General features: G+C 36.0%; 1 protein-coding gene across 1 annotated transcript in view; it reads right to left on the reverse strand.

Annotated features, from left to right (window-relative positions):
- ACAT1 (acetyl-CoA acetyltransferase 1) overlaps positions 916–13,460 on the reverse strand; it is a 31,040-nt gene continuing 18,495 nt past the window's right edge. Inside the window, exons 3-12 of the mRNA XM_018059840.1 lie at positions 12,554–12,671; positions 12,185–12,280; positions 11,880–11,980; positions 8,390–8,533; positions 7,804–7,954; positions 6,750–6,845; positions 4,625–4,738; positions 3,776–3,840; positions 1,859–2,016; positions 916–1,370 (exon numbers count right to left, since the gene is read on the reverse strand). Of these exons, the coding sequence (XP_017915329.1) occupies positions 1,250–1,370; positions 1,859–2,016; positions 3,776–3,840; positions 4,625–4,738; positions 6,750–6,845; positions 7,804–7,954; positions 8,390–8,533; positions 11,880–11,980; positions 12,185–12,280; positions 12,554–12,671 (1,164 nt within the window). The 3' untranslated portion in view covers positions 916–1,249. The remainder of the gene's footprint in view (positions 1,371–1,858; positions 2,017–3,775; positions 3,841–4,624; positions 4,739–6,749; positions 6,846–7,803; positions 7,955–8,389; positions 8,534–11,879; positions 11,981–12,184; positions 12,281–12,553; positions 12,672–13,460) is intronic.

Below are 13,460 nucleotides of genomic sequence, written 5' to 3' on the forward strand. Positions count from 1 at the left end.
TGAGAAGACAAACATAGTGAATTAAGAACTTGAGCTCTGGAGTAAGACTGCTTGGAACTGAATCCATCTCAGCTGCTTACCAGGTGGTTGACCTTGGGAACTCCATTTTACCACTCCATGCCTCAATTTCCTCATTTATATAGGAGGGATAACAATGGTACCTACCCTACTGAATTTTTGTAAGGATTAAGGGAGTTAATACAAATAAGGCCTCTAAGTCAGTACTTAGCACACAATGATGTACAAAAGGGAGCTAGCTGTAACTACTACACAGGTATTTTTTAAAGCAGCCTTTGTCATAGTCCTAGGAACAATTTTTTTCCATATGTTATCTTTTTGTTCCTTCAAAGATAAGGATTCACTGTGAATTACTTGCCATGAGAGATCTGTAATACCACATTTCTGCCCCCTCAATCATCCACTGTTGTCAGTATACAGAAGCTTTCCCTTCTCTGAGCGATAGCTGAGGTTGGTGTACACAGACCCCGCCTACAATGTGTTTCTTTTTTCTAGATAAGATGCAACTCAGGATACTTATGCTGCATTTTTTTTTCTGCTTAGCAACAGGCATCGTAGCCTACTGAATATGCTAATCTCTTCCCTTCATAAATCCATTCAGTTGAGCAGTTTAGTTTCCACCTTCTTTCCCACTCTCTGTGCTGCTGTAGTAATGAAAACAAAATCCCTAACCTCACCCCCAACAAATTCTGAATGATGAGCTTATGAGAAATTGTACCCACTTCAGACCTGAGCACATGGGTTCCTTATTTCTAGCAACACTACACACAATGTCTTTGGCTTCTTGACTAATAACATAAGACATTCCTAGTTTGCACAGAATAACTACTCTCACTTTGAAGAGTCTATTCAATCTAAATTAGTGACAGGTAATACTCACTTAATCTTTAACAATCCTCAGAAATGTAAATTAAGATTTATTCTCTAACATGGAAGCTTCTACTTATAAGTCACTAACATAATCACGCACAATGGTATTTCAAATAATATAGCTTTATAACAAAAATCTTTTCAACATTATAAAAAATGTAAAGAAGAAAAAACTTCTATAATCTCAAAAGGTTTTGGGATTTTATCTTTTTACCTTATTTTTTTAAAACAGTTGAAAATAATCAAAATTTAAATAAATTGTTCTGATACAGGCGGACCCGATTATTTTGACAGAAGTCACCCTGATTACAGCAGCCCTTTCTAGCTACATAGGGTTGTCGCCTTAGACAACAGAAGTCGTCTACAGCTTTTGGATCAGCATGGCAGAAGCACCTCCTCCTCCGTTGCAAATACTGGCAAGACCATATTCTCCTTGCTTCAACGCATGAGCCAAATGGACGACAATTCTGGCTCCAGACATCCTAGGATTAAGAAAGCATTTTGGTACTTACTGTGTGAATAACCAAATTAGCCATGACTTATAGCTGAATTTAACTACTTTAACTTGGGAGACTTGTTTCAAGAATGATTACAGCTTTTTTTGCCACTCTGAGCAGCATGTGGGAGCTTGGTTTCCCAATCAGGGATTGAGCCCTACCCACAGCAGTGGAAGTGCAGAGTCTTAAACTCTGGACAGCCAGGGAAGCCCCACAAAAGCCCAAACATAGTCTTGAATCTTAAATTATCTTCTTCAGCATAAAACAACATTAGTTTTCAAGCAACAGGTGTAACAGATCTCTGTGTTCAGAAGGGATCCTATCAGAAATGGTATTTGGCTTATGAAAGATGGGTAGGAAGAAAAAATGGTAAACCAAGAGTAACAGGCGTTATCATGAAGCAGTTTAAATTTAGAGAGAAATACAAAGATAGCCATTAACCTAGCTTTCTTTTTCTTTATGATTTTACCTACCCAATTGGATGTCCAAGAGAAACAGCTCCTCCATTGATATTCACTTTTTGGGGATCAATCTCTAGCATTTTAATGTTTGCTAGTACGACCAGACTAAAGGCTTCATTTACTTCCCACATAGTAATATCTTCTTTTTTCAAACCTGCATCTTTAAGAACCTAAATTTTAAAAAAATTAAGATTATGTTCAGATAATTAAGTCAAAACTTACTTTCTCTTCTCAAAATTCTGCAATTTTCGTTTGTGTCTCCCCTGCTCCCAGCAGTAGAAGTGTGGAATCTGACCACTGGATCACCAGGAAATTCCTTAATTTCTCATCTTTGTTTGCATTATCATATTTCTATTTTGAAAAAATGATTTTCTCAACCATTCCATGGATCTTGAACATTCCATGGAAAAGAACACATAGTCTTTATTTGGGGGTACATACTTGACATATACTTTTAAGATCTACTTTACTGATTGTATGTTCCTTAGTTCTAGGTTCTTTATCTGTCAAAGAAAAAGGTGTATTGTGTGTGTGTATATGCTCAGTCACTCAGTCGTGTCCAACTCTGCGAACCCATGGACTGTAGCCCACCAGACTCCTCTGTCCATGGGATTCTCCAGGCAGGAAAACTGGAATGTGTTGCCATTTCCTACTCCAGGGGATCTTCCCAACCCAGGGATCAAACCTATGACTCTTGTGTCTCCTGAACTGGCAGGAGGATTCTTTACCACTGCACCACCTGTGAAGCCCTTATCTGTCAAAAAGTTACATTAATCTCTAATAATTTTTCATTGCATCCCCTAGAGTTTCTGCCTTATAAAAGGTGCCACTGGGTTATTTGGGGCACTGTTACTCAGGGCTATTGTGTCTTCATTGTGAATGATTTATTTAAAATCTCATTATAATTTCTTGTTCTGATAGTTCCTCAGCTATTGCAGATGTTATCTTTATGCTTTTATCTTTATAAAATATTGCTAAAGCCCTTTATCTTTAGAAATTTTTTTGTTATGAGCAACAAAAAAATTAACATGAAACTTTCCCTCCTCCTTGCTTTCTTCTAACAGCAGGCTCAGGTAGTTTTTAAGCTGTAGAGCTCAAACAGCTTCCCCTAGTTTCAACAACATGAGATAAAACATGTACCTAAGTGTAGCCACTTTTTTCACTCTCAGAATCTAGCTGAGAAATATTTATCACCCCTCCTTTCCAGTGTGATGCGTTCACTTTCAGAAGCTGTATAACTGTGTTGTTTTCTGAGGTCTGCCACCTCTGGACAGAGCATCATCACTCCCTGTTGTTCCTTATCCTTTGCTATCCTATTCCCCTCTGGTGTTTTTTTCTTTACATCTGGATGTTACTCCCGGAAGTTCTCTCTCAGGGTGTGGCCTTCTACTTCTGAAAAGGAATATTTGCTGCAGTCTTCTACAATCCCTTAACCCCTAAACCAATACAACACTCTGTCTTTTCATGTGACCCCTTAGTAACTTCCCACAAAGACTCAAACTGACAGTTTGGAGTAGAGTTCTTGCCATCTTTAGTTTTACTCTAACACCAGCTACCAGCAGTTCCCCTCTTAGAAGACTGCTCCTTTTAATGAATATCTGCTTTGAATTCTAGAACCCTGGACTCTCAACATTCCCCTTTCTCTGCCATACCAACTTCCCACTTTGTGGTTCCCATTCTTGGTGTGTGAGTTCAGCACAAGGAGTTCAATTATACAGTCTCATCTGCTCCACTGAAGATGAAGCTTGTGTGTTGCTCTTTTACTTTTGTTGTTAGCCTTGTTGCTTTCATTGTTTTCCGGAGATTTGAAACTAAGCTACTGCTATGCTTTGGCAGATGAATAACATTTAAAATCTAAACCATGCAACCTTGGTATAGGCAAAACCAGAAATTGGCAGAATGAGATATGATCTATTATTTTGTTCTCACCTTAGGAACAGCATATGCAGGTGCAATTGGAAAATCAATAGGTTCTACAGCAGCATCAGCAAATGCTTTATATTAAAAAAAAAAAAGGTCATTAAAATCTTTTTTATAAGTACCCAAAGCTATATCTACCAACTTATATAATATGCAAAAATTCAAATTTCCTAATCTTTGTAAAATATTTAAATGTGTTTGTGCCTTTTCTAAGATTCTGTACTTTATAAAATTATACCAATCATCTAAGCCATTGATTTTCACACACAGGAAGTTAGAGGGAATTGCCTCTCAGGACACTGGCATTATCTAGAGATATTTTTGGTTCTTACAACAGGTAGAATGCCACTTATTGTAGTATCTAGTGGGCAGAAGATGCTGCCACTAGATGCTGTTAAAAATCCTACAATGCACAGAACAGGCCCTACAACACAATTATTTTGCTGAGGTTAAGATCTAAAACAAAACGGTATCTGTTTAACTCCTTATGAAGAAGGCAAGGCAGACTTTACAGCTACAAATATGCTTAAAGAGACTGAGGAAATGCTGAGACCACATAGTTAATAATAAATGCCAGTACTATTACATTTTTCATACTCCTAAGCTCATATTTTTTTTATTTTAACTGACAATGCCAGAGGAAAACATGTACCTTGTACTCTCCCACATATCATCCAGAAGGAAAAGATTTTTTAAAACTTCCTCTTATATAAATCAAATCATAATGAAAATATTAAAGGAGACTCTATCTCAATTAAAATGTGTACTAAATTATGTCACAAAGACTTACATATTAAAAATCGCCAACTTCTATATATTACTGAGAAAGAATCTCAGTATCAAGAAGAGTTTTTCTACCTGCTATTCTTGCCAGTGGTTTAACATTGAGCCTCTTAGCTGCATCTGCAGTCATCAGAACCACAGCAGCTGCTCCATCATTCAGTGTGCTGGCATTGGCAGCTGTTACTGTACCTGAAAGTATCAATAAGCATGACATCAGAACACTCTTTCACACTGAATTCACCTGGGTCAATTTAACAAATTACTACAGAATACTGCCTGGGTTGCTAGATGCATGAAGATACAGATGGAGATAAGTCCTGCGCTCAGGAAACATACACATAACTAAACGTGTAAGCATATATAACACAGTGAAGGTAAAGTATGTCTTTTTATGTTAGTTTTTTGTGTTTATTCAAAGCTAGCTCAGAATGCATGCATAATGGCACTAGATAGATTCTGGTTTATAATTCATCAAAGATAAGGACCATTTCATGTTTTTGCTAACTCTACGTCTTCCCTTATCCACAACAGAGCAGACACTCATACATTTTGCAAATCAGTGTCAAAATCAGATATTTCTTCTTCTCTACAATCTCTCGAAGTTAAATGAATACTAAAAATCATTAAACTATACATTTTAAACAGGAGAATTTTATGATATACAAATTATATGTCAATTAACCTGTCTCCTTATAAATACCAATGAAGATACTATTATAAATTGCTGCCAAAATTATAAAAATATACTTTGGCAATATAATTTTTTTTTTGGCCAAGCCATGAGACTTGTGGGATCTTAGTTCCTGATCAGGGATTAAACCCATGTCCCTGGCAGTGGAAGCACAGAGTCCTAACTACTGTACTGAAAATTCCTTATAATATAAACTTGTAAGAAAATTCCTTATAATATTAAAAAAAAAAAAAAAGACTGATCCACTCCTATAGCTCTCATTGAGAAATTCACTCAGAAAAGGGGAAAAAAGTTATTTCAGATAACTATCACAGCTATATACAGCTAATTTTAAAAGCAGAAGTGACCTTTTCTCCTCAAAGGATTTAGAACCTTGGGACCCCATTTAGATAAACATTCAACATTTATTTATTGAAGACTAGGAGAATCCTATGGACGAAGGAGCTTGGTATGCTACAGCCCACAGGGTCACAAAGAGTTGGACATGACAGTGATTTCACTTTCACTTTCAGAGATACAACAGTAAAAAAAGAGCTATCAGCTTAGTCCTCCAGAGGCTTACAGATATTTAACATAATATGTAAACTTGACTTTCATATCACAAAAAAACTTTCAAGATGAAATGCAAATGAAAAACTGAATCATATAGTCATTCTACAATCTGTTCCAGAGGCTATATATATTCAATATTAAAAGTATTAACTGATACTAACACATATATATGGAATTTAGAAAGATGGTAACGATAACCCTGTATGCAAGACAGCAAAAGAGACACATGTATAGAACAGTCTTTTGGACTCTGTGGGAGAGGGAGAGGGTGAGATGATTTGGGAGAATGGCACTGAAACATGTATAATATTATATAAGAAATGAATGGCCAGTCTAGGTTCAATGCAGGGTGCAGGATGCTTGGGGCTGGTGCACTGGGATGACCTGGAGGGAAGGTGTGCGGGGGAGGTGGGAGGAGGGTTTGGGATTGGGAACACATGTACACCCGTAGTGGATTCATGTTGATGTGTGGCAAAACCAATACAATATTGTAAAAAATAATAATAATATAAAAAGTATTAACTGTATATAAAATAGATAACTAATAAGAACCTGCTGTAATACTCTGTAATGACTTAAATGGGAATATAATCTAAAAATGAATATATTTATATATAAACTGATTCACCCTGTTGTACAGCAGAAACTACTATGACACTGTAAATCAACTATACTCCAATAAAAAATAATTTTAAAAAAACTTCAAATACACATACACAAAAACAAAGTATTAATTATTAAACAATTTAAAATATACTTTGGATAAATAAATGTTTTGTTAATTTCATTTGAGCCTGATACACTGAAAATGTTAAATAACATCGAGATGTTTTCTAGAATTACTTTAAAAAATCCTTAGGCATAAAAGAAAAAGAAAAAAAAATCCTTAGGCAGTTCTACAACTAATATGGTATACTGACTCTTTTTTTTTCATATGCTTCATTTCTTAATACTAACCATTTTCTCTTTGGAAAACTGTCTTCAGCTTTGGAATTTTGCTAAAATCAACACGTTTATATTCTTCATCTTCCTTCACCACTACATCTGGTTTACCTAAAACAAAAATCTTTTAAACTAAGTCATCTTTGCAGTAAAGACAATAATTACTTGATCAGTCAGAAACAATGCAAAAGGTGCCTGATAGGCTCTGCTTCCCTTTGTGTGCCCACATAACTTACACTATCCCAAGTAAATTCCACTCAAGAATCTACCATCTGTAATTTGTTAGTGTCTTAAAGAAGAGTTCATTAAGTAGCTTGATGCAATTTCAATCTTCTATTCAGCCACATCCCACTGTCTTCTCTCTTGAGCTCATTCTATATCACAGACATTCTTCTAACCCCATTGGGTAGATGTCCAATGTAGACGCAGGCTGGGTAAGTTTGGTTAAGTTTGGGTCTTGAATCATTCTCATCACAGTAATTATTTCCAGAATGGAAATGTAACCTAAACCAAGTTAACGAGTCTTTACTGTGGATTTATTCTGCTGCAGTTGGTGAGAAGTTATCTTTCCTCTGAGAGCCCTTCAGATGGACTCTGGAGATGGAGGCAGCAGTGGAGGAAGCTGAGAGCACAAAAGCAGCAGTGAGAAGCCCAGACAGCATGTCCCAATGGTGCTGCCCATTCTCTTCCAATCCCTGAAGTTCCCGGTGCTGACTGGTTGCTGCCATGCATCTTTCAGTTCTGGGACAAACCCCCAACTAGCCTTCTAGTAAATATTCCCTTTTCACTTAATGTGTTCAACAATCTCAGTTATATTAGAAAGAATTCTAATAAATTTATTTCTCAAAAAAATATGCATAGTGGAATTTGCAATTGAGTTGGAATCAGATATTAAATTGGGTTTAATTATCTCTGAACTAGCAACATTTCCCTTTACTAATTCAGCAGCAGTGTCAGTGTTTTCAGTTGAAATCTAAAAAGTACCAATTTAAAAGTTAAACATAAAAAGTTTAGCAATATGTAAAGTCTATTAAAAATTAAAGTCTATTTTGGAACATAATCCTTCAACCTTTTACTGTAATTGTGACAGGAACAACTTCATCTCCAAATCTTCCGCCTTCCCATGCTGCTTTACTTCTGGTATAGGAATTAAGAGCATAGGTATCCTGTTCCTCTCGTGCAATATTCAGCTTCTTTGCAGTATTTTCAGCACAGTTGCCCTGATAAAAGTTGGAATTTTAAAAAAATCTAAGTAACTCTGAAAAACTTACAAAATATTTGCTTTTTATAACATAAAACAGTGGTTAGCAGTTAAATTTAGTTCTTAAAATATACTTCTCTCTGTACTCAGTAACTCTCTCATTCACATCTCAGCTACTTGAATTCGCCCAGAAGTTGCTATTTTGAGGACTAATAATTAAACAGTTATGGTATCCATTATTAGAAGTCAGAAAATGCACTATGTCAGTGTGGGACAATTTATTAAAAAATTGAGCCAAACTGGTACAATGAGCATAGAAAAACATTTTCCTAAAATGAATGGTTAAATCAACATTTATATCCTTCAGTTTCTGAAAAAAAAAAAAAACAAAACATTTTTTAACCAAGCAGTATTATGTATAGATGGCATTTCTCCACTAAAAAGCAATAATTACCATATGAATTTTATTGTAGACATCAGTTAGTCCATCTTTTACAATCAAATCTTCAAGCTTTACCCCACCATATGGTGTTGCTCCTCTGTTCATTACATAGGGGACATTGGACATGCTCTCCATCCCTCCTGCCACCATCACGTCCTGCTCAGCAACACATAAAAACCCAGTGTCAATTCAAATGGTACCACTGACTTTTGAACACCATCGTCAGTAACATCAGCCCTCCACACTTGATAATTTGGGTGCAACTTCACAGTTGGCCCTTCTTATCCATGGTTCTAGATCCACAGACTCAACTGTAGTACATATTTATTGAAAAAAAAATGTGCATTAAGTGAACCTAGGCACTTCAAATCTACGTTCATGGGTCAACTATAGTTGCAAATCCCTTGCACCCTTTACACAGCAACAAGGATTCTACACGAACTGTATGAAACATTGCTATACAGTCAATATAAGAAGTACCCTCTTGACGCTGGTAGAAGGAAATGGTCTGAAATGTGTAATGATAATTAAGATCAGAATCAGACAGTAATAGGAATCTTTCATGTAAAATCATCTTCTGAAATTCTAAATCCTTTATTTCACTGACACTGCCAAAAATATAATCTTAGTTCTCAGAAATAATCCTACTTCTTTGATTGTGATCCTCCTCATCAACTCTTTCCAAACGGCTATAATAACTTTCTAACTTGGTCATCTGACAGAAAGCCTTTCCTTCCATCCAAGTGTCATCTACACTCATCTGAGTCATTCTGGCTAGACCAAGTCTGGTCATTCCACTCCGTAAAGGACTCCCCAGCATAGTATATAAGACTCTTTACAATCTGACATTTCACTCCCTTTCCAGTCTCATGCCTGGATCTACACGAGTGGAGGTCATACAGAATTGTTTAAAGGTCTTCAAACAGACTTCCCTGGTGGTCCAGCAGTTAAGACTCTGCACTTCCACGGTAGGGAGAATGGACTCAATCCCTGGTTGTGGAAATAAGATCTCACAAGCCGTAAGGCCAAGAAGGGAAAAAAAAAAAATCAAGATCTTCAAAGATACCATGCTAATTCACACACCTCTGCACTTCTGACCTATTCACCAACAAGAAAAACAGTCATTTCCTTTAAAACTAATCAAGACACAGCCCCTTCAATCCAACAAATCGGTTGTCAGCCACTTTCCCTGACTATCTACTTCTATCCCTTTTTTTTTCCCTATCCGTTTTTGGAACAGTCTCCCTTCCTTCTTTCCCAATTACTGTGTATTCCTTTTATGAATAATATTACACAGTATTATAGCTATATTTATATGTCAAACTTTTTCACTAAACTAGTGAGGCCTTTCTGGCTCCTCTGAGGCCAGAAACTTTGTCATATCTATTTTTATGTAGTTAGTGCCTGGTACATATAGTAGAAGTATAGTAAATATTAATCAACTAACCTGTAATTACAGATCTACAAGAGAAAATTCATTTGTATTACAAAGGCTAATTTGAAACAAAGCTTAATATAAAAGATTAATGTAAACATAAAATTAAAACTAACATTATATTCTCACAATCTTTAATCAGGAATAAAGACAAACAGAAATTCCATACCAAAGAAATCTAAATATTTGGGCTATTTTGAAATATGGAGAGTCTCAAATAGTTCTCATATAAGTTTTATTCTGTTATCCTGAAATACTGAGTATTTCCTGGGGATGATGAAAATAAGTGACAGAAAACATTATCAGTTCTATAGTATTAAATAAAATTGATCATTAGATAATATTCAAAATAAGGCAATTCCTAATATTCCTCTAAGTCAGATAATTTTAAAAATACAGATATGAATCAAGAATATTAACTAAAAGCATTTGCTAGAGAACTACAAAAGAATCAACCGAGACAAAATTATCCTTGTCATTCAGTTTTCAAACACCTAACAATCTCATGACCATTTTCACCCACTGGTTTGCCTAGGGTTTGATTTGGTAACACCTGATGTCAGTGTTACCTTATGTATAAGCAAACAAGCTCTCACAACCTTTGGACAATATGTAACTGGTATAACATTTTTATGGAAAGTATTTGCAAATATCCAAATTTTTAAATCTGTGACTCTGAAATTCTCCTCTTAGGAGTTTTTCCAAAAGAAAGACCTACACATGATAAGATTTTTTTTTTAATGTTTTATTCACCTGTCTCCAGTGAATGTCCGTCCACATGTAATTCCTCAGCTGATGACAGGCAACACTAGGATTTGAAATTAGTCTGGCTCCAGACTTTCTGTTCTTAACCACTACATTATAATGTTTAGTATACTGAATTAAGACTTGATTTAAGTATTCATAAGTACACAAAGATACACACATAAGGGTACTCTTTGGAGCATTATTTAAAATAGAGAAGAACTGGAGACAACCTAGATATTCATCCAATAAGGACCCCCAGAATATATAATACTTGTTCAGTTCAGTAGAATACTATCTCAGGTGCTGATACAGAAAGATCTCCAAGATATTACATGAGGCACAGAATCTAAGCAACTTGCCCAAAGTTTCTCTGCTCTTAGGTTGCAAAACATACAAGAAAGTGATGAATAAATTAGACACTTAAAGCAGGGTAAGAAAAAAGATTTTTCATTTTATAATTTTTCTATACCATCTCAGTTTTTAGCATATGTATCAGGCATCACTCTTTTTTTTCCCCCTCTTTGCCTTGCCTTACAACAGAAAACAAAGCAAGGGAGGAGTAATAGCAAGGGTATGCAAAACTGTGATTCTTATATATATATATATAAGCAATAATCTGCAAACACCTCACAACTGGTTTTTATCTTGGTGCATTATGCCCTGATAGGCCAGAACGCACCACACAGGGACAGGGACACCTATTTTCTAATTTAAGCCCTGTAACTATGTTTGTAGTCATCTCAATCTCTTTCTTCAACTAAAAAAAGGGCTTGGATCTGATAAACTCTTAGTTCTATGAGTCCAGGTCTAGTCTCCTAACGCAACATATCATTTGCTGAGCAGCCTGTCTCTTGCCCAGTCTCAAGCAAAATCAAAATCATCAAGGCCAATAGAAAGCTGCCCAATTTTACAGCCAAACCTGGACGTGAGGCACTACACATCAGTCATCAATTCTGGGCTCAATCAATGATTTGATCCCCAGGGTCAGCACCTTATTCTCATTTATAATGAAAGCCCTTCTTAATCTAGCAAATATAACATTTATGATGTCTTAAATCCCCCAGAATCTCTAAGTGAAAGGGGCACTAAAACATCCTAGCCGGAAACTACTTTTAATAAAAGACACTTCAGCTATCATTCTAACCTCTACTTCAAGTGGAATTGGCAAATCCAAACACTCCTCAGTGTCTGAAACAACACAGCAACTGCACTTACTTGAAAGAATTTCACTTCTAAAGTATGAATACGTTTAGGTTTTTAGTGTTTTCTTAGCACTGCATATTATTTTAATTATAAAGTGGAAAAGAAGGTATTTCTTACCTGATGTCCACACATAAGATTCTGAGAGGCCATCATGATAGCTTTCATTCCTGAGGCACAAACTTTGTTTATAGTGGTACATGGAGTAGAAATAGGTAAGCCTAAAACCAATATAAACATACTTTTGAAAAACAGATTCTTTTCAAATACAACTGAAATAAAATAGAGCACGGTCAACCATAATCTGAAACATTTCTTTGGTGAATATCAGTCTATTATGCATTTATAGTCTATTTAAGCTGAAATGACCTCCATTTCGCCATGTCAAACATTCAAGTATAAATGCAAAAATGTATTCCTAGTACCTGCACCCAGTACTGCTTGCCTTGTAGGGGCCTGTCCTTCACCTCCTTGTAGAACATTCCCCATGTATGCTTCTTTCACTTCTTCTTTTGGAATCCCTTTTTTAAAAAATCAAGAAAGATTTCCATATTTTATTCAACTCAATAATTAGTAATTACCTAGTAAAGAACATGACATTATATAGCAGGAATAGTTTTTGTCAGTTTTGAGTTTTATCACTAACAGTGTAGTCCAAGGACTTCTTTTCAAGAGAATTCAAAAATGCATTCATTAATTCATTTCTAAGTGTTATGTATATAGTAAGTGCAAAATAAACATTTGCTCCAATGAATCACTATCCCCTCAACACAAAAAGTAAAGCAACTACTGACCTGCCTTTTCAATGGCTCCCTGAATTGCAATGGAACCAAGTTTAGTGGCTGGCAGAGAGGAAAGACTGCCTAGAAAGGACCCAATGGGTGTTCTTGTAGCACTTACTATGACCACTTCCTGGCAAGACAGAAGATGGTAAAAATTATTACATTTAAATATTTTATCAATATCATCTTTCATAAATAAACTTGATTCACAGATATATTATTCAAGAAACAGACTTTTTATGAGTGTCTAATTATTCATCAAAGATGAAAATAATCTCAGTATTTGAACAACACTAAAACTAGTATAATGCTAGTACTTTATGACTTAAAACCTAATAGAAAACTAAGACAAACTAGTACTAAAACAGGCATAGACCAGAAGCTTAAGTTTCAATGCTATTCCTTAGTCAAAATTTAAGAAACGAATACTTTACCCTTGTTAACTGCGTAATAAACAATCCTAATTAATGGGCTTCCTCTAGGCTAGGAATTAGGAACCTACATGCTAGTAGGGGCAACACCACTTAACTGGGACACAGCCACTATTTGTTATTTGGCTGCACTGGGTCTTTGCTGCTGCACACAGGCCTGCTCTAACTGTGGTGAATGGGGGATACCCTCGAGGTGCAGAGCTGGGTTTCCCACTGCAGCGGCTTCTCCTGTTGCAGAACATGTACTCTTGTGCATGCGAGCTTCAGTAGTTCTGGCACGTGGGCTCGGTTGCCCCATGGCATGTGGAATCTTCCCCGACCAGGGATCAAACCCTTGTCCCCTGCATTGGCAGGTGGATTCTTAACCACTGGATGACCAGAGAAGTCTCACAGCCATAGTTTAACTTCTTAAACTATTAATAAAACAACATAAACTTGAAGACAAAAATAGATAAACGCTCTCTTACACACTGCAAAACACTATTTTA

Source organism: Capra hircus, chromosome 15 (genome assembly GCF_001704415.2).
Source record: "Capra hircus breed San Clemente chromosome 15, ASM170441v1, whole genome shotgun sequence".
NCBI lineage: Eukaryota > Metazoa > Chordata > Mammalia > Artiodactyla > Bovidae > Capra > Capra hircus.